Genomic DNA, 19,258 nt, shown 5'->3' with positions numbered 1-19,258 from the left:
ATGGGCAATTTAGCATGGCCAAACCACCTAACCAGCACATCGGTAGACTGTATGGAGTTTGCACAGTCCCCAGAGGGTGGAATTAAATCTGGCTCACAGCACCAGTGCTGACCACTGTGCCACCGTACATTGTGGGGTGGTTACCCTCCGGCTATGCCTAATTAATTATCTCCTTAATGGAGCGTGATGCCTGTAATCCTTTTATGGACTATCACTCTCCAAATATTTTTTTTTGAATGGCTCCTGCCATCATTAAAATTCCAAACACAGCCTAAAATTGCTGGTGAGTAAAAGTCCATTTTTAAATAAATGCAGGAAAAGGCTTTAAACAAAGTCAACGTGGGAGAAAGGACTGTGCAGCCATTTCTCGGTTTTAAACTGTAAGTGGTTCCATCTTGAAGTTAATCTACTGATCTGTGTCAATCTTGAAAGGAAAGGTGGAGATATATTCCTTAAAAGAGAGAATAATTTTACAATGATATTGGTAGACAGATGAGAAAACAATCTTCAGAGAGTTTCAATTCTACGTGTACATTTTCTGGCAATATTATCTCAGTGTCCTACTGCCCCACCTGCACACACTGATATTGGTCACTCAATGTGTCAATCATCATGAAGCCCCTACAGTCATGTGGAGTTTAACATTAACTATATCTCACTAATAAAAGAAACCTGAGCATGTATGTTATCGTAAGATGACACTGGGATCTAAGAACATAGGTTTCTAGACATGTGGGCAGCACGGTGGCACAGTGGTTAGTACTGCTGCCTCACAGCGCCAGAGACCCAGGTTCAATTCCCGCCTCGGGCAACTGGCTGTGTGGAGTTTGCACATTCTCCCCGTGTCTGCGTGGGTTTCCTCCGGGTGCTCTAGTTTCCTCCCACAGTCCAAAAATGTGCAGGTTAGGTGAATTGGCCATGTTAAATTGCCTGTAGTGTTAGGTGCAGGGGTAAATGTAGGGGTATGGGTCTGGGTGGGTTGCGCTTCGGCAGGTCAGTGTGGACTTGTTGGGCCAAAGGGCCTGTTTCCACACTAAGTAATCTAATGTCTGCTCTTATCATCTCTTGTATATAGTGTACACCCATAATAATGGTTGCTCATGTTCACTGACTAGGATTTGAATTACTTTCTATCAACAGTCCAGACATGACCTCACTAAAAAAATGAGTTACAGTTTTGACTTCAGAAAATCTGTTTCCCCTATTTATCGATGTAAAGCACAGTCATTATCTTCGGTCCAGGCACTTTAATCTGGGTTCTGTCAAATAAATCCATGACAAGTCTCATGAGCTTATCCTGTTTGCGTTGGTTCTAATTCAAGCCAATGAATATCCAGAACTTTTCAATTTGAATTGGTGGCGGGGGGGGTGGTGCTGGGCAGAGATGAGAAGGAACCCTTTCTAAATACATTTTGGGAGAAATTGAGATTGAGATGTTTTAATTTAACAGTGATGTCAATGAGCATTTAGTCAGTAATGCTTCCATATGTCCTTGCGACATGCGGTCACTGAATAAAGTGATAACATGTGAAGGGACCAGCTTTGGTAGTCTATTCAGTCTGCTTTTCCCCACACAAAAAAAAAGACAGCTAACGTTTCGTGAATTGTGGGGACACTAGAAAGTTAAACTTGCTATAAATTTTCAGTTAATTTTTGCTTAAAACATCCATTGTAACAGCTTAACATTTTGTTGTGTTGCCCTTTCTCGCTCTCTCTGGGAGGTGTAAATAAAGTTGTTGAATAATGGCTGCCTGCAGGTGAGTACTTGTCATTCTTACTCAGTGCAATAAACAACAGAAAGCTAATGAAGATGGATGTAATTCTTTTTTTAGATTCCATTTTTTAAATTAAGAACTGAAGAACATTATGGCACACTGTTTACTACCTCTGAAGTTAATACTGAGGATATTTTGAGCAGTTGGAAAGATTGCTCCATCTTCACACCAAGTTCAGGTACACAGTGAGAAGAGCACAATGTGTAATTGGAAAATGCCTCTGAAGGCTTCATGTGAGAATTGAACAAAGAAGAGTTCAAACATCCAACATCCACGATTAGGCTGATAAGTAGCAAGTACCAAACATGCTCCATGAGTCTTAGAGAATGAGAGAAGTTAACCATCACCTTTTAATGTTCAATGGAATTACCATTGCTGAATCCCTGACTATCAATATGCTGGAGAATACCATTGCTGAATCCCTCACTATCAATATCCTGGGGAATTGCATTGACCAGAAATGGAATTGGGTTAGCCATAGAAATACAGTGGCTACAAATGTAGGTCAGAGAGTAGGTATTCTGTGGCAAGCAAAGCAACTCCAGTTATCCCAAGAAAGGTCCACCATCTTATTATAGAAACAAAATACTGCAGATGCTGGATATCATTTTGTTCCTATCCACCATTCAGAAGAAACAAGTCGGGAGTTCAATGGAATACTCTCCAGTTGTCTTGATGGGTGGAGTTGCTGCAACACTTCAGTAACTTTGATACCAACTGGGACGAATTATCTGTCTTGACTGGCATCTGCTGTCTTCACTATCATTGCACAGTGGCAGCAGTTTGTATCATTTACAGGGTACACTGCAGTAACTCACCAAGGCTCCTCCAACATCACCTTCCATCGTGGTTATATTCAGCAATCATTCACTAACTAGTATGATTGTCCACTTAGGAAATTGCGTGTCATTGGTTATGGGTATCTCAAAGGTTAAAGGTAGCACATGCACGTAAATGTTATCCCCTGCAAGTTTCCGTCCAGCTACACATCATCTTGACCTGGAAGTATATCTTCATTCCTTCAGACCACTGTTGGAATATTGCATGCATTTCTGGTCTCCTTCCTATCGGAAAGATGTTGTGAAACTTGAAAGGGTTCAGAAAAGATTTACAAGGATGTTGCCAGGGTTGGAGGATCTGAGCTACAGGGAGAGGCTGAATAGGCTGGGGCTGTTTTCCCTGGAGCGTCAGAGGCTGAGGGGTGAACCTATAGAGGTTTACAAAATTATGAGGGGCATGGATAGGGTAAATAGGCAAAGTCTTTTCCCTGAGGTCAGGGAGTCCAGAACTAGAGGGCATAGGTTTAGGGTGAGAGGGGAAAGATATAAAAGAGACCTCAGGGGCAACTTTTTCACGCAGTGGGTGGTACGTGTATGGAATGAGCTGCCAGAGGATGTGGTGGAGGCTGGTACAATTGCAACATTTAAGAGGCATTTGGATGGGTATATGAATAGGAAGGGTTTGGAGGGATAAGTGCCGGGTGCTGGCAGGTGGGACTAGATTGGGTTAGGATATCTGGTCGGCATGGACGGGTTGGACCGAAGGGTCTGTTTCCATGCTGTACATCTCTATGACTCTGACACTATTGGCCCAACATCCTGTGAATTCCTGCCTAACAGCACTGCGAGTGTCTCCACAACTTGGGCAATTAGAGTTGGGCAGTAGCCTATATCTCTGCATAAAAGCAAAAGCAAGATGTTATTTTTTGGTAGATCCAAAAATAGATCAAGAATTTGAAGAGCTGGTGAGAAGTTATTGAGTGCACCTATTATGAACTCAGCTTTGGGTAATATGAGACCAATCTGATGTGATAGATGTAAGTTTAGTTTTTGCAGATAGAATCCATGGTGGTTAGTCTTTGAATATATTCACACGAGGCTGCAAATGTTCTTTTGACACAAGAACAAAAGTTTATTACATAAGCATACACAAACTATATATTTAATGTATATATTCATTCATATGAAAATATCTTACCATAAACAGCAAAAATATGGGTTGTCTTTTTCAGGTACTGAATCCCAGTGAAACACCATTTCAATCCTAATGCTTTAATTTCTAATTAATTTTACATTTTACATTACATTACAGTGTGGAAACAGGCCCTTCGGCCCAACAAGTCCACACCAACCCGCCGAAGCGTAACCCACCCATACCCTCGACATTTACCCCTTACCTAACACTACAGGCAATTTAACATGGCCAATTTACCTGACCTGCACATCTTTGGACTGTGGGAGGAAACCGGAGCACCCGGAGGAAACCCACGCAGACACGGGGAGAACGTGCAAACTCCACACAGTCAGTCGCCTGAGGCGGGAATTGAACCCGGGTCTCTGGCGCTGTGAGGCAGCAGTGCTAACCACTGTGCCACCGTGCTGCCCAGTCTCTACAGATTTCATTTTTGGACCACTGAAATAGTTTTAAGACTTAAGTTCTGATAGCCTTGGAGCTCCTTTGAATTCTAACAAACTAAATACCTTTTCAGTTCTGACCACTTGCAAAAGTTTATACAAACTCTCACAACTTGGAGACTTTCCGAACTGATCTGCCCTTCTGCGAGGGTGAAATGGTTCTGCTGAACTGAAAAACATTTCATCTGTCAGCAGGAAAGTGAATCCTAATTCTTCTGAGATCAACATAAATTAATCTACCGTCATTGCAATTTTTTTTGTACATCATAAACAGAGTAAACACTTCAAGTGTTCTAAAGAAATTGAAATTATCTGCTCCATATTTCCACCTTGTGCTTTAAAAAAAAGATTTTCATAAATTCCTTTAAAGGGTATTGAAGAGAAGGATTTTCAGCTGAGAAATTCAGATCTAGAACTAGGGGTCATAGTCGAGAAATAAGGATTGCCCATTTAAGACAGATGAGGAAACATTTCTTTCTTTTTGAGGGTTGAGAGCCTTTTGAATTCCCTGCCTCAAAAAATGAGGAATCATAAAGATGCAGAGTTTTTAAATATCTTTAAGACAGTAGGAGATAGAATCTTGATTACCAAGGGGCTAATGCATTCTCAAGATATGCAAGAATGTAGAGTTGAAGTTAAAAGTAATCAATCATGATGTTATTGATTGGTGGAGTAGGCTTGAAGGGCCAAGTGGCCTATTCTTGTTCCTTGGAAGTATCAACGTCACAAGTATCTGGCTAGGCACTTGCTAAATCACATGCTTTCTTGATATGATGTATTTAGGTCACTTTATTCAATGTCTTCCTGACCTCTTTTTGGAAATAGTTACCTTCACAAACTGAAACGAAAACTCATCACACATCTCAACGTTGTCTGGAAGGAAGGCTACAGATTGTGAAAAGATCTTTACAAGGGTATATGCTAGGTGATGAGGCAGACAGTAATTTGTATATTTTCTGTCAATAGAGGTTAGTCAATTTTCTCTTCTCTTGCAAGATAACCCCCATGGTTGTACAATGAGTTGTTCAACATTTGAATTTGTGTTGAAAAATGCTGGTAGGATCAAGTTTACTTAAGCTTGATATCAGTAACAAAGCCAAAGAAAAGCAAGACAAAGTGAAATGCATTAAGATACATCAAGCTTGGCACTTGATGGTGGCCAGAAGATCATGGTGAAAAGAATGTGTGATTGACGTTACTGCAAGAGGCAGAGTGTATTTATATATCTTACGGCAGCACAGTGGCTCAGTGGTTAGCACTGTTGTCTCATAATGCCAGAGACCCAGGTTTAATTCTATCCTCTGGCAATTGTCTGTGTGGAGTTTGCACATTCTCCTCATGTCTGCATGGCATTCCTCCGGGTGCTCTGGTTTCACCTCTGTCCAAAAATGTGCAGGTTAGGTGGATTGGCCAAAGCTAAATTACCCATAATATTCAGGCATCTGCAGGCTAGTTGGTTAGCCATTGAAAATGCAGGTTACAGGAATAGGATATGGAGTGGGTCTGCATGGGATGCTTGGAGGGTCAGTGTGGACTCAGGCCAAACGGCCTGCTTTCACATTGTAGAAATTCCATAATTTTATGATCTAATGAAAGTTGCAGAGTGTGTGCATCATTGTCACATGGATCATCTGCTTGAATGAGGAAATCTAAGTGAAGGAAAGGATGATGAACCTCACCGTCCAAATGTCCCCTACGTTTCCAAGAGAAAGTCAGGAAAAAAATGTCAAAGTTGCAAATAAACTGGAAGTCTGCCAGTAGCAGGTTGTCTATTAGTAAAGCGAGTCAGGGTTTTTGATTTGACAAATTAATCAATGTCACAGTCTCAATCACTGATTGGGATTAGTAATCAACATTTAGTTTTGACAGTTAGTAATGCTGAGATAGCTGAGTCAAGCCAATGGAAATAGGAGAAAGACTTAGACAGAAAGAGAAAGAAGTCAGGTTCATTGAAGTTATGTAAGTTAAAAAGAGGAAATTGCTCCTTTCATTATATCATGTCATGATTGTATGTTTGCTAAACCTGTATGGCGTTGAGGTAAAACATTTTTTCACAAGTAAATTACTCTGAAAACTTGACCATATATATTTTAGTTATGATTACAGCAACAACAAATTGAAATCCAATCTATTAACTCTCAGGTAAGATTCATGAACCGTGGATGATAGGAGAAATTGTGCGAGTAGCCAAGAGGAAAAGGGTCCAGGTAGCTAAGGATAGAACGGGCCCTGGAGGAATATTGGGACAGTAGGACCAATCTTAAACAAGGAATCAAGCGGGCTAAAAGGGGTCATGAAATAACTTTAATGAGCAGAATTAAGAAGAATCCCAAAGCCTTTTATTCATATATAAGAAGCAAGTGGTAATTAGAGAAAGAGTTGGTGCATCAAAGATAAGGAGGGAAGGTTGTGTGTCAAACCTGAGAAAATGAGTGAAATTCTCAATGATTACTTTGCATCAGTGTTTACTGAGGACAGGGACATGATGAATGTTTGTTTACTCTGGATCATGTTGACATAAGGAGGGAAGATGTGTTGGGTAGGCTAAAGGATATTAAGGTGGACAAATCTCCAGGACTGGTTGCTGAGGGAGGCGAGAGATGAAATAGCTGGGGCCCTGACAGATCTTTGTAGCATCCTTAAACACAAGTGAAGTGCGGGAGGACTGCAGGGTTGCTCATGTTGTCCCCCTGTTCAGGAAGGGTAGTAGGGATATTCCAGGTAACTACAGACCAGTGAGCCTGATGCCAGTGGTGGGAAAGTTGCTGGAGAAGGTACTGAGGGATAAAATCTATTTTTATTTGGAAAAGAATGGGCTTATCAATGATAGGCAACATGGTTTTATGCGTGCGGATCTTACCAACTTAAGAGTTCTTCGAGGAAGTGACCAAGTTGATAGGAAGGGCTGTAGATGTCATATACATGGACTTTAGTAAGGTGTTTGATAAGGCTCCCCATGGTAAACTAATGGAGAAAGTGAAGTCACATGGTGTGCAGGATGTTCTAGCTAGGTGGATAAAGAACTAGTTGAGCAATAGGATACAGAGAGTAGTATGTTGAAGGGAGTTTCTTGAAATGGAGAAGGGTGACTCGTGGTGTTCCACAGGTATCGGTGCTGGGGCCACTGTTGTTTGTGATATACATAAATGATCTAGAAGGGGGGCATTGTTAGTCTGATCAGTAAGTTTGCAGATGACATGAAGATTGTTGGAGTAGCAGAAAGTATAGGGGACTGTCGAAGAATACAGGACAATAGACTGGACAGCTGGGTGGAGAAGTGGCAGATGGAGTTCAATCCAGGCAAAAGTGAGGTGATGCATTTTGGGAAGTCTAATTCTAGAGTGAACTATACTATAAATAGAAGAGCCTTGGGAAAAGTTGATGAGCAAAGAGATCTGGGAGTTCAGGTCCATTGTACTCTGAAGGTGACTGAACAGCTGGATGGAGTGATGAAGAAGGAATATGGTATGCTTGTCTTCATCAGATGGGGTATTGAGTATAAGAGCTGGCAGGTCACATTAAAATTGTACAAGACTTTGGTTCAGCCACAATTAGAATACTGTGTACAGTTCTGGTCGCCACATTACCAAAAGGATGTGGATGCTTTGAAGAGGGTGCAGAGAAGGTTTACGAGGATATTGCCTGGTATGGAAGGTGCTAGCTATGAAGAGATGTTGAGTAGGTTAGGATTGTTTTCAATAGAAAAAAGGAGATCGAGGGGGGTACCTGATTGAGGTCCACAAAATCATGAAGAGTATAGGCAGGGTGGATAGACATAAGCTTTTTCCCAGGGTGAGGGATTCAATAACAAGAGGTCACACGTTCAAGGTAAGAGGTGAAAGGGGGATATATGCAGCAAGTACTTTACACAGAGGATGGTAGGTGCCTGGAATGTGTTGCCAGCAGAGGTAGTAGAGGCAGGCATGGTAGTTTCATTTAAGGAGCATCTGGACTGATGCATGAGTAGGTGGGGAGCAGAGGGATACAGATGTTTAGGAATTGGGCGATAGGTTTAGACAGTGGATTTGGATTGGCACAGGCTTGGAGGGCTGAAGGACCTGTTCCTGGGCTGTAAATTTTATTTATTCTTTAGGTACTGTTAATGTCGATTTAGTCATATTTATACCATATTATTTTTAATGTAAGAGTTGTTTTTCTTCAAGTGGGGAGTAAGTATAGTATATTATAAAATTTCAAACTTTTTGTTATATTGCCTTTAAATTGTCCAATAATGTCTGTGTGCAGTTAAACATTTGTTAGGTTGTTGAATATTGTAACAAGTCAGGCTTTGATAATGAAAATTATATAAAAATCATTTTAAATAGTTAAAACACAACTAAAACTACTTTTTGTTATTGTGTTTCTTTTTGATCACTACCTAATTCCTATGTTTTTTTTTCTTTCTATCCTAGCCACAAAATATCCTTTTGACGAGTGTGTCACCTCTGGGAGATATAAAGATAGTTGACTTTGGCCTTTCACGACAAGTCAATAATAATGAAGAGCTTAGAGAAATTATGGGAACACCTGAATATGTGGGTAGGTTATTCTTAAGTTTCACTCAAACTGAAAATGGTTCAGTTTTATAACTTAAGGGATTTATAAATTTTGCAAAATCTCACTGTGGGCACCATTGTTCACCATTTCCTGCAGTGGACTCTTGTAACTAGATGAACTCTCAATGTGTTTATTTTTCAGAAGACTCTAAATGCAGAAGAATACCTATCCATGCAAACATTGTCTATTAAAATATACTGTGACTTTCATGTGTTGCAGATCACAGAATCTCAATGTCCCAGTTTTTGTTCATTGTATAGTTTATTATAGTATCACTTGTTCAATATTTATATTTTTCTGAGTCTATGAAAGATAATGATATAGCACAGAAGAAGGCCATTCAGTTCATCATAGCTCTCCTTGCTCTTTTGTAGGCCACTATTCTGCTCTTTTCTTGCAGCCCCATAGATTTTCCCTTCATGTATTAAACAAAAATTACAATGACATCTGCTACATTTTCAGGCAATGTATTCACGTTCACAACAAATTGTCGTGTTTTTTAAAATAGTTTCTTTTGCCTTAAATCTGTATTCTCCTGTCACTATCACTTGTGCCACTGGAAATAGTTGTTCATTTTTGTTTTAATAAGACTATTCATGATTTGATCACATCTGTCAGAACCCTTATTAATCTTTTCTGCTTTAAGAAGAATCCCAGCTTCTTTGGTCTCTCCACTTAATTAAAGTTAAAAATTACATAACACCAGGTTATAGTCCAACAGGTTTATTTAGAAGTACAAGCTTTTGAAGTCCTGCTCCTTCGTCAGGTAGCTACCTGACAACAGAGTAGTGCTCCAAAAGCTTGTACTTGCAAATATACCTGTTGGACAATAACTTGGTGTTATGTAATTTTTAACTTTGTCCATCCCAATCCAATACCAGCACCTCCACATCACTTAATTAAGGCATTCAACCACATAGCAACTGTCGTTACATCCCATTTGTATTCTCTCTAATGACTTAACATCCTTCCTAATGTGTGTAGTGCCCTCAATTAGCTAAAATACTTCAGCACAAGCCGTAAACAGTGTTTATGTAATAATAAACAAAAACAGAAATTGCTGGAAAAAGCTCAGCAGATCTGCCAGCATCTGTGGAGTGAAATCAGAGTTAACATGTCAAGTCAAATGACTCTTCCTCCGATTTTATGTAATAATAGTTGAGTGTAACTTCTTTGTATGCCACTTCTATTAATAGCTGAAACTTTATTGCTGGAACAGCACAGCAGGTCAGGCAGCATCTAGGGAACAGAAGATTCGACGTTTCGGGCACATGCCCTTCTTCAGTTCCCTAGATGCTGCCTGACCTGCTGTGCTGTTCCAGCAATAAAGTTTCAGCTTTGATCTCCAGCGTCTGCAGACCTCACTTTCTCCTCGAAGATTTCAACCTACTTCTATTAATAGTCAATGATCCCATGTAGATTTTTAGCAGCCTTTTCAACTTTAAAAGAATTGTCTGCGTACTTTTGTGCTGGTGGCTCTATTCCTGCACCTCCTTTTAAAGTTGTACCATTTAGTTTATGTTGTCTCTTATTTTGCTTTTGCTTATTAAAATGTATCACTTTACAATTCTCTGCATTAAATTACATCTGACACACGCCTACTCCACAGTCTACGTCCTCCTGAGCATTTTCTGCTCCACTTTATTGTTCAATACAGTTAGATTTTCTTAACATTTGTCCTCTTGTGGTCTCAGTTGATACATTTTTATTCTACTGCTTTCAACTCTGCTTGATGACCAGTCAGAGAGTTGTGCTTTCCAGGCTGGAACTAACTCCAATCTGCAGCTTGGCTCTTAGTGGATTTAAAAGGCTTAAATAAGAGTCAAGACTAGGATTTAAATCCTTAAAATCATCCTGTTCAAGTTTAATGATAACTCCAAATTGCCTGTATGCCGAATTTGACTTGACCTGGCACGGTTAGCGATTTAACTGAGATGTTAGCAACCCATCATTTACACAAACCATGTTTTATTTTAAGTTAGCAGCACTACTTTGAGTAACCATCATATGTTTAACTCTTTTTTTTTTAATATATAGATACTAAATTGTCACTGGAATAAACTACCAGTATATTTAAGTAGGATTGATTCTTTATTCAATATACCAGAATTGTGAATATTGTGGTTTGCTAATTACCACAAATTGATGATTTCTGTTTGTTCCATTCCATGTTAAATTTTTCTTCAAACTTGTAATTGCTCCAGCTACACCATCAACTGGCCTATTCTCAACATTGGTGGCCTGGAACACACATTCCCTATGTGCAATCTGTTTAGTTTCAATTAAATCTTTCTAATGTGATCATACTTCATAGTCATACCCTTAGCTCTGTACATCAGACTGGGAGATACCTGGAGTTGCAGTTACCTGGAGTATATTATTTTTTTAACAAATAGAAAAATTACAGCAAGTCCATGATAGAGGTCCAGCCAAACCCCTACCCACTGAGACCTTGAACCTCCAAATCTCCTGCTCGCCACCCACTTTCAAACTCCCCTGCCCCAAGCAACCCCCATTTCCATCGACATCAAAATACCTTTCATCAGAATTATGTGCCCCTTACATTGTCACCCTACTGATAGTTACCAATTGACCTTTGTTTCCAGGATGAAGTTACCTACTGCTATGCCCGTCAACAACTGGCTCCCTACTTGAAGACTATAAAACATCAAGGTAGAAATGGGCCATTCAGCCTATCAAGTCTGCTCTGCCATTCAATGAGATCTTGGCTAATTAATAATCGTTACCTTCACTTTCCTACCCTTTAATAATAAGTCTAGATTCCCTGACTGATTCACAATATGTCAATCCCAGCCTTGAAAATCCTTAATGACTCTGCCTGAAGAGCCTTCTGAGGGGATTCACAATTCCTCCTCTCTAATAAATGTCCATTAAGAGTGTTTCAATGAAGTCACCTGTCATTCTTGTATATCTCCACAAGTACGGGCCCAGTCGACTCCTTTCCGTATAAAACGGCCTGTCCATCCCTGGTATCAGCCTAGTGAACCACTTTGGTTGCCTCCAATTTCAGTATATCCTTTCTTGGGCAAGGAGCCCAAAACTGTTCACAATATTCCTGCTGTGATCTGATAAATGGTTTGTATAGTTTTTGCAAAACCTTCCTATAATAATACTCCACTCCCTTTGCAATAAAGGCTGATGTTCCATTTGTCTTTCTGATTACCCATTGAACTTGGATGCTAGCTTTTTGTGATGCATGGATGAGGACTCCTAAACCCCTCTGCTCTGCAGCTGTCAGCAATCTTTCTCACTTAAATAATATTCAGCTCCTCTATTCTTCCTGCCAAATGTATAACCTCCCATTTCTCCCTCTTGTATTCCAACTGACAGCTGTAAATTGGGATGCACCTGTTTAAACTCCACTGCTTGTGGGAATCTCAAATTTGTGAGTTATCCCTACCTTCTGACTGACTTGCTTAATGTGTAGACATTTTCCTACTGATTCTATATGACTAATATTAGTTTCTAGGAAATATTGAAGGAAGTTCAGACCCCTGTTAAACACATATATTGTTTTTTTTGGGGGGTTGGATCTGAGGGGAAAGCAGCAACAGCCGTGTTTGTGGCAGTACAATTGGCTCTGCTGCACAGCAGGAGAGGAAAAAGACTGAGGGAGCTTCAGTGTTAGGGTAACTTGATTGTAAGGGGAATTGACAGACAGTTCTGTGGCAATAAATGAGACTCTCGAATGGTGTGTTGCCTCTCTTGTACTAAGGTCAGGGATGTCTCCGAGCGGCTGCAGGACATACTGAAGGGGGAGGGTAAACAGCCAGCAATCTTGGTATATGTCAGTATTGCCAACATGAGTGAAAAAAAGAAATGAGGTCCTGCAACAGGAATTGCGAGAGTTAGATGGTAGGTTAAAGAGAAAGACTGCTAAATTCTGATTACTTTCAGTGCCACGCACTACTTAGTATAGGAAAGGGAAAATAGGTCAGATGAATGTGTGGCTAAAGGGATGTTCTAGGAGGGAGGGCTTTAGATTTTTGGATGATTAGAACAGTTCTGAATTAGGCAGGCTTGTACAAGTTGAACAGGTCGCATATGAACTGGAATGTGTCAATATGCTTGCTGGGGGAGTAGGGGTGGGTTTTGCTTGTGCTGTTTAGGTTTTAAAGTTGGCAGAAGAGGAAACCCCTGAAGACACAGGGAGAATGTGCAAACTCCACACAGACAGTCACCCAAGGCTGGAATCAAACCCAGAACTCTGGTGGTGTGAGGCAGCAGTGCTAACCACTGAGCTGTTTTTGAAGGCTTTTCAAAGGAAGCCGTTTGGATGGAGCTTAATTTTTTTTTAAAAAGGGCAATTAGTTAGCTGGAAATATAAAATAGGCCTCTCAACAGTCAGAGGGAGATAGAGGAGCAACTCACAAAGTTGTGTGAGAAACAGGGTTGTAGTCATAGGGGACTTTAACTTTGCTAAAGTTAAATGGAATTGTCTTAGCATGAAAGAATTCGAGTGGAAATCTTAAAATGCATCTAGGAGAGTTTTTCTGCAGTACATAGATAGTCCTAGTAGAGATGGGGCAATGCATGACCTAATCCTTGGGAATGAAGCCGGTCATGTGGTTAGGAGTTTCGGTGGGTGAGCAATTTAGGGATAGTGACTGTAACTCTAAGTTTCAAAGTTGTTATGGAAACGAAGAATAGAGAAGAGTCTAAATTGGCGGAAGGCCAATTTTAATGTCATTAGACAGGATCTGGCAAACGTAGACTGGGAGCAGCTGCTCCCAGTTGAAGTCTACATTTGGAAAGTGGGAGTCTTTCAAAAGTATAGTGAGAGTTCAGGCCCAACATGTTCTTCGAAGAGTGAAGGAGAAGGGCAGCATGTCTAGCGAATACTGGATGTCAAGGGATATTGAGAGTTTGATAAAGAACAAGAGGGAAGCATAGGTCAGGTACAGTGTTAAAAACAGGGGAGGCACTTCAAAAGTTCAGAGTATAGAGAGTTGCTTAAAAAAGAAATTAGGCAAAGAAGGGCCACAAAATGTCTTTGGCAGATAGGATTAAGGAAACTACAAAGCTTTTTCTAAGTATACTAAGAGTAAATGAATTACCAGAGAAAGAGTGGGGCCTAAGTGAGACCAAAGGGGCAACCTGTGTATGGAGCTAGTGAATGTTGGTGAGGTGCTCAAATAAATACTTACCATCTATATTCATGGAGGAGAAAGATGTTGCAGCCGGGGATTTCTTTTTGGGTAGAGAAGTTCTGAAACATGTTAAGGTTAATAAAGGAGGAAGTATTAAATGTTTCAATGGGCATAAAGGTGCATAAATCCCCAGGCCCTGATGAGATGTATCCCTAGCTGCTTTAGGAGGCAAAGGAAGAAATTTCTGGGGCCCTGGTGGAGATACCTAATTTAAAAAAAAACAAAAGAACTGCAGATGCTGGAAATTAGAAACAATAAACAATTGCTCGAAAAACTCAGCAGGTCTGGAAGTATCTGTGGAGAGAAAGCAAAGTTAATGTTTCTGGTCCAGTGACCCTTCTTTAGAACTAGTTCTTAAGAATGTGAGATATTTAATACTTTGCGGGCCACAAGTGAAGTGCCAGAAGACTGGAGGATAGCTAATGTGGTTTCTCTGTTCAAGGAGGGAAGCAGGAATGGGCCAGGTAATTCCTGAAGGGCTCATGCCCGAAACATCGATTCTCCTGCTCCTTGGATGCTGCCTGACCTGCTGCGCTTTTCTAGAAACACATTTTCAGCAGGTAATTACAGAGCAGTTAGTCAAACATCAGTGGTAGGAAATTATTGAACAAAATTGAGGGACAGAATTAATTAATACTTGGAAAGGCAGGGATCAATCAGGAATAACCAGCATAGATTTGAGAGAGATCCTGTATGACTATTTTAATTGAGTTTTTTTTGAAAAAGAAGTGACTAAATATATTGATGAGGAGAGTACAGTTGATGCGGTTTACATGGAAAGCTGCTCACTGCATCTAAGACAAATCGGCAAACTGGATCTAGAATTGGTTTACAAATAGGAGGCAAAATCTAATGGAAGAGGATTGTTTTTGTAATTGGAAGTCTGTGACCAGCAGTGTACCACAGAGATCGGTGTTGGGGCCCTTTCTGTTTGTAATGCACATTAATGACTTGGATGTGAATGGAGATGGTATAAATAGTAACATGAAAATTGGGGTGTTGTTGATAATGAGGAGGATGGTCTCGGGCTACAACTTGAAATTGGGCAGAACAATGGAAGATGGAATTTAGTCTTGATAAGTATGAGGTGATGCATTTTGGGAATTCTAATAAGGGAAGGATATCCAAAATGATTGGTAGGTCCTTGGGGAATACTGAGGAATAAAGGGACCTTGGTGTACAAGTCCATAGATCCCTGAAGGTGTCAGCATGGGTAGACAGGGTGGTGAAGAAGGCATAGTGGATGCTTGCTGAAAATGTGTTGCTGGAAAAGCACATGCATTCCTGAAGAAGGGCTCATGCCCGAAACGTCGATTCTCCTGCTCCTTAGATGCTGCCTGACCTGCTGCCCATTTTCAGCTCTGATCTCCAGCATCTGCACTCCTCACTTTGTCATAGTGGATGCTTGCCTTCATTAGCTGAAAGTAGAATATAGGAGCAGGGAAATCTTGTTACAACTGTATAAAACATTGGTTAGGCCACAGATGGAATAATGTGTGTAGTTCTGGTTGCCTCATACTCTCCAGAAAAGCACGATTGCACTGGAGAAGGTGCAGAAGAGATTCATCACGATGTTGCCTGGGATAAAAAGTCTGTTATAAGGAGAGACTGGATAGGCTGGATTTGTCTTCCTTGGAGCACAGGAGGCCGAGGAGGTATCTGATTGACCTATACAATTATGAAAAATATAGACAGAGTAATCATGAGAATCTTTTCCATATTAAACTTAAGACCAGAGGGCGTAAGTTTAAGGTGAGGAGCAAATGATTTAGAGGAGATCTGAGAAAAAAGTTGCTTTTTACCAAAAGGGTGATAGACATTTGGCATGTGCTGCCTGACAGAGTGGTGACAGTAGGTATCAAGTTTTTTTTACACTGAGGGTAGTTCGCATATGGAATAAACTTCCCGAGGAAGTGGTGGATGCATGTACAGTTACAACATTTAAAAGACATTTGGATAGATACATAAATAGGAAGGGTTTTGAGGGATATCGGCCAGGAGCAGGCAGGTGAGATGAATTTAGTTTGGGGTCATGTTTGGCAAGGATTGGTTGGACCACAGGGTCTGTTTCTATGCTGTATGTATGACAAAGTATCTGGATGAGCACATAAAATGCCAGAGCATAATAATGCCAGTGCAGTTTGGTGCTTGTTGGTTGACATCAGCTCTTTGGCCCACCATGTCTGTTTCTATGCTGTATGACTCTAAGTTATTTGGTGCATTCAGTGCACCCTGGCTTTTAATGACATCCAATAAATTCATGTCCAAAAATGTATTTATTTCTTCTGTTTTCAGCTCCTGAAATTTTAAATTATGAGCCGATCAGCACAGCAACAGATATGTGGTAAGTTAATGTCGAGTGTAACCTTTTAAAATGATTGTAATTGAATTTGTTGGAACTGCTTCTCAGAATGACTTTCCTCTGTTTAGGAGTATAGGTGTCCTTGCGTATGTGATGCTAACAGGCATTTCTCCATTCCTGGGAGATAACAAACAAGAAACTTTTCTCAACATTTCCCAGTTAAATCTCAGCTTTACAGAAGATGATTTTGAGAACATCTCCAAACAGGCCATAGACTTCATCAAGACGTTGCTTGTTAAGGAGCCTGAGTAAGTTTCTGATTTTTATCTTTCCTTCATTAATTTATTTAGTTTATTGGAAGATATCCAACAGGACTGTATTTTCATACACCTTATTTATTTTGTCACTGTCTGTTCTTTTTTTGATTTTTTTTTTTCTCTCCCATCAATTGATACTTGAGTTTTCTAAGTGGAAGATATGGAAGATATAGACTGTAGGGAAATAGATGGTGACATCTTGCAAAAATGTCCATATTACAGAGGAGGAAATGTTGGATGTCTTGAAACTGGTAAAGGTGGATAAATCCCCAGGACCTGATCAGGTGTACCCGAGAACTCTGTGGGAAGTTCGAGAAGTGATTGCTGGGCCTCTTGCTGAGATATTTGTATCATCGATAGTCACAGGTGAGGTGCCGGAAGACTGGAGGTTGGCTAATGTGGTGCCAGTGTTTAAAAAGGGTGGTAAAGACAAGCCAGGGAACTATAGATCAGTGAGCCTGACGTCGGTGGTCGGCAAGGTGTTGGAGGGAATCTTGAGGGACAGGATGTACATGTACTTGGAAAGGCAAGGACTGATTAGGGATAGTCAACATGGCTTTGTGCGTGGGAAATCATGTCTCATGAACTTGATTGAGTTGTTTGAGGAAGTAACAAAGAGGATTGATGAGGGCAGAGCAGTAGATGTGATTTATATGGACTTCAGTAAGGTGTTCAACAAGGTTCCCCATGGGAGACTGATTAGCAAGGTTAGATCTCATGGAATACAGGGAGAACTAGCCATTTGAGTGGCAGATGGAGTTTAATTCAGATAAATGCGAGGTGCTGCATTTTGGGAAAGCAAATCTTAGCAGGACTTATACACTTAATGGTAAGGTCCTAGGGAGTGTTGCTGAACAAAGAGACCTTGGAGTACAGATTCATAGCTCCTTGAAAGTGGAGTTGCAGGTAGATAGGATAGTAAAGGCGGCGTTTGGTGTGCTTTCCTTTATTAGTCAGAGTATGGAGTACAGGAGTCAGGAGGTCATGTTGCGGCTGTACAGGATATTGGTTAGGCCACTGTTGGAATATTGTGTGCAATTCTGGTCTCCTTCCTATCGGAAAGATGTTGTGAAACCTGAAAGGGTTCAGAAAAGATTTACAAGGATGTTGCCAGGGTTGGAGGATTTGAGCTATAGGGAGAGGCTGAACAGGCTGGGGCTGTTTTCCCTGGAGCATCGAAGGATGAGGGGTGACCTTAGAGGTTTACAAAATTATGAGGGGCATGGATAGGGTAAATAGGCAAAGTATTTTCCTTTGGGGGTGGGGAGTCCTGAACTAGAGGCATAGGTTTAGGGTGAGAGGGAAAGATATGAGAGACATAAGGGGCAATGTTTTCACGCAGAGGGTGGTACGTGTATGGAATGAGCTGCCAGAGGAAGTGGGGGAGGCTGGTACAATTGCAACATTTAAGAGGCATTTGGATGGGTATATGAATAGGAAGGGTTTAGAGGGATATGGTCCGGGTGCTGGCAGTGGGACTAGATTGTGTTGGAATATCAGGTCGGCATGGACGGATTGGACCGAAGGGTCTGTTTCCATGCTGTATATCTCTATGATTCTAAGTGGTGTTTCTAGGCATTCAATTTTGGTATATTGTGGCTTCATATTGTAATGGAATGATTCATTTGTTACCTTCATTATTATTAAATAACAAGTTTATTTTTAATATCCCTAGAATCAAAATACTTTCTTACCTCCAAGGGTTTGAGTTTGACTTCTGGGGCCAATGTTTTTGTTTACTGATCTTCTTTCTTCAATGATTGCAGTCAGGTTAGCTTCTGTATTTGTGTTGACATATTGGATATTTGGACTCACACAGAAGCTTAGTTTGAAGAATTAATCAATACCCTTGATAATCATCACCCTTTCATTTAAGATTAAAACCAAAACACACACACAAAGCATTAATTGCTCAGATACCAAAGGATTTAAATTGGCACAAGGCTTAAGAAGATATGAGGTTAGACATCCAAATATTTGAACAATGAAGTTGATTTTTCAAGAGACAGAGAAGGGTAGGTGAGAAATTTCAGAATCTTGGGTCTAAGTAACTGAAGATAACACTACCATTGGTGCAGCAGTTATAATGGAAAATGCGTAATTCTGTTCAGGAATAGAGCACAGACATTGCAGATTTTGGGGCTGGAGAAATATGTAGGAGTGCAGGCAGAGAAAGATTTGAAAACAGGAAAAAGCTTTTTCATGCCAACACTTTACTCGTTCAACTATCTTGGCTCCCGATCAAGCACAGGGGAGATCGGGGAATATGAGTTGCTGCCAGCTAAACACAGGCAATGAGTTTTAGATGGCCCCAAAATTAGAATGGGTAGAATGTGGAAGATCAGCCAGCAGTGCATTGGAACAGGCAAAAGTGAGGACTGCAGATGCTGGAAACCAGAGTGGTGCTGGAAAAGCACAGCAGGTCAGGCAGCATCTGAGGAGCAGGAAAATCGACGTTTTGGGCAAAAGTCCTTCATCAGGATGAAGGACTTTTGCTCAAAATGTCGATTTTCCTGCTCCTCAGATGCTGCCTGACCTGCTGTGCTTTTCCAGCACCACTCTAATCTAGCGTATTGGAACAGTCAAGTTTAGAGATAAAAGGCAGGATAAGAGTTTCAGGTGAGCTGAGACAATCAATCAGATTAAGTTAGAGGTGGATATCGGCATCTTGGTGATATTTGGAATGGGAGGTCAGAAGCTCATCTCTCATTCAAATGTGACA

At 40.6% G+C, this 19,258-nt stretch overlaps 1 protein-coding gene and 1 long non-coding RNA gene across 3 annotated transcripts in view; one reads left to right on the top strand and one right to left on the bottom strand.

The window, feature by feature from the left end:
- Window positions 1–19,258, top strand: part of stk17a (serine/threonine kinase 17a) — a 107,682-nt gene that overhangs the window by 84,426 nt on the left and 3,998 nt on the right. For both annotated transcript variants that reach the window (XM_043690162.1, XM_043690161.1), the window contains 3 exons: window positions 8,602–8,728; window positions 16,213–16,261; window positions 16,348–16,527. In XM_043690162.1, coding sequence (XP_043546097.1) covers window positions 8,602–8,728; window positions 16,213–16,261; window positions 16,348–16,527 — 356 coding nt within the window. The remainder of the gene's footprint in view (window positions 1–8,601; window positions 8,729–16,212; window positions 16,262–16,347; window positions 16,528–19,258) is intronic.
- LOC122549927 overlaps window positions 1–19,258 on the bottom strand; it is a 35,835-nt gene that overhangs the window by 14,687 nt on the left and 1,890 nt on the right. The window lies entirely within an intron of this gene.

The sequence above is a fragment of the Chiloscyllium plagiosum genome, chromosome 5 (genome assembly GCF_004010195.1).
Source record: "Chiloscyllium plagiosum isolate BGI_BamShark_2017 chromosome 5, ASM401019v2, whole genome shotgun sequence".
Classification (NCBI taxonomy): domain Eukaryota; kingdom Metazoa; phylum Chordata; class Chondrichthyes; order Orectolobiformes; family Hemiscylliidae; genus Chiloscyllium; species Chiloscyllium plagiosum.
The sequence above is the reverse complement of the archived record's forward strand: the minus strand, read 5'-3'. Positions and strand labels throughout refer to the sequence as shown.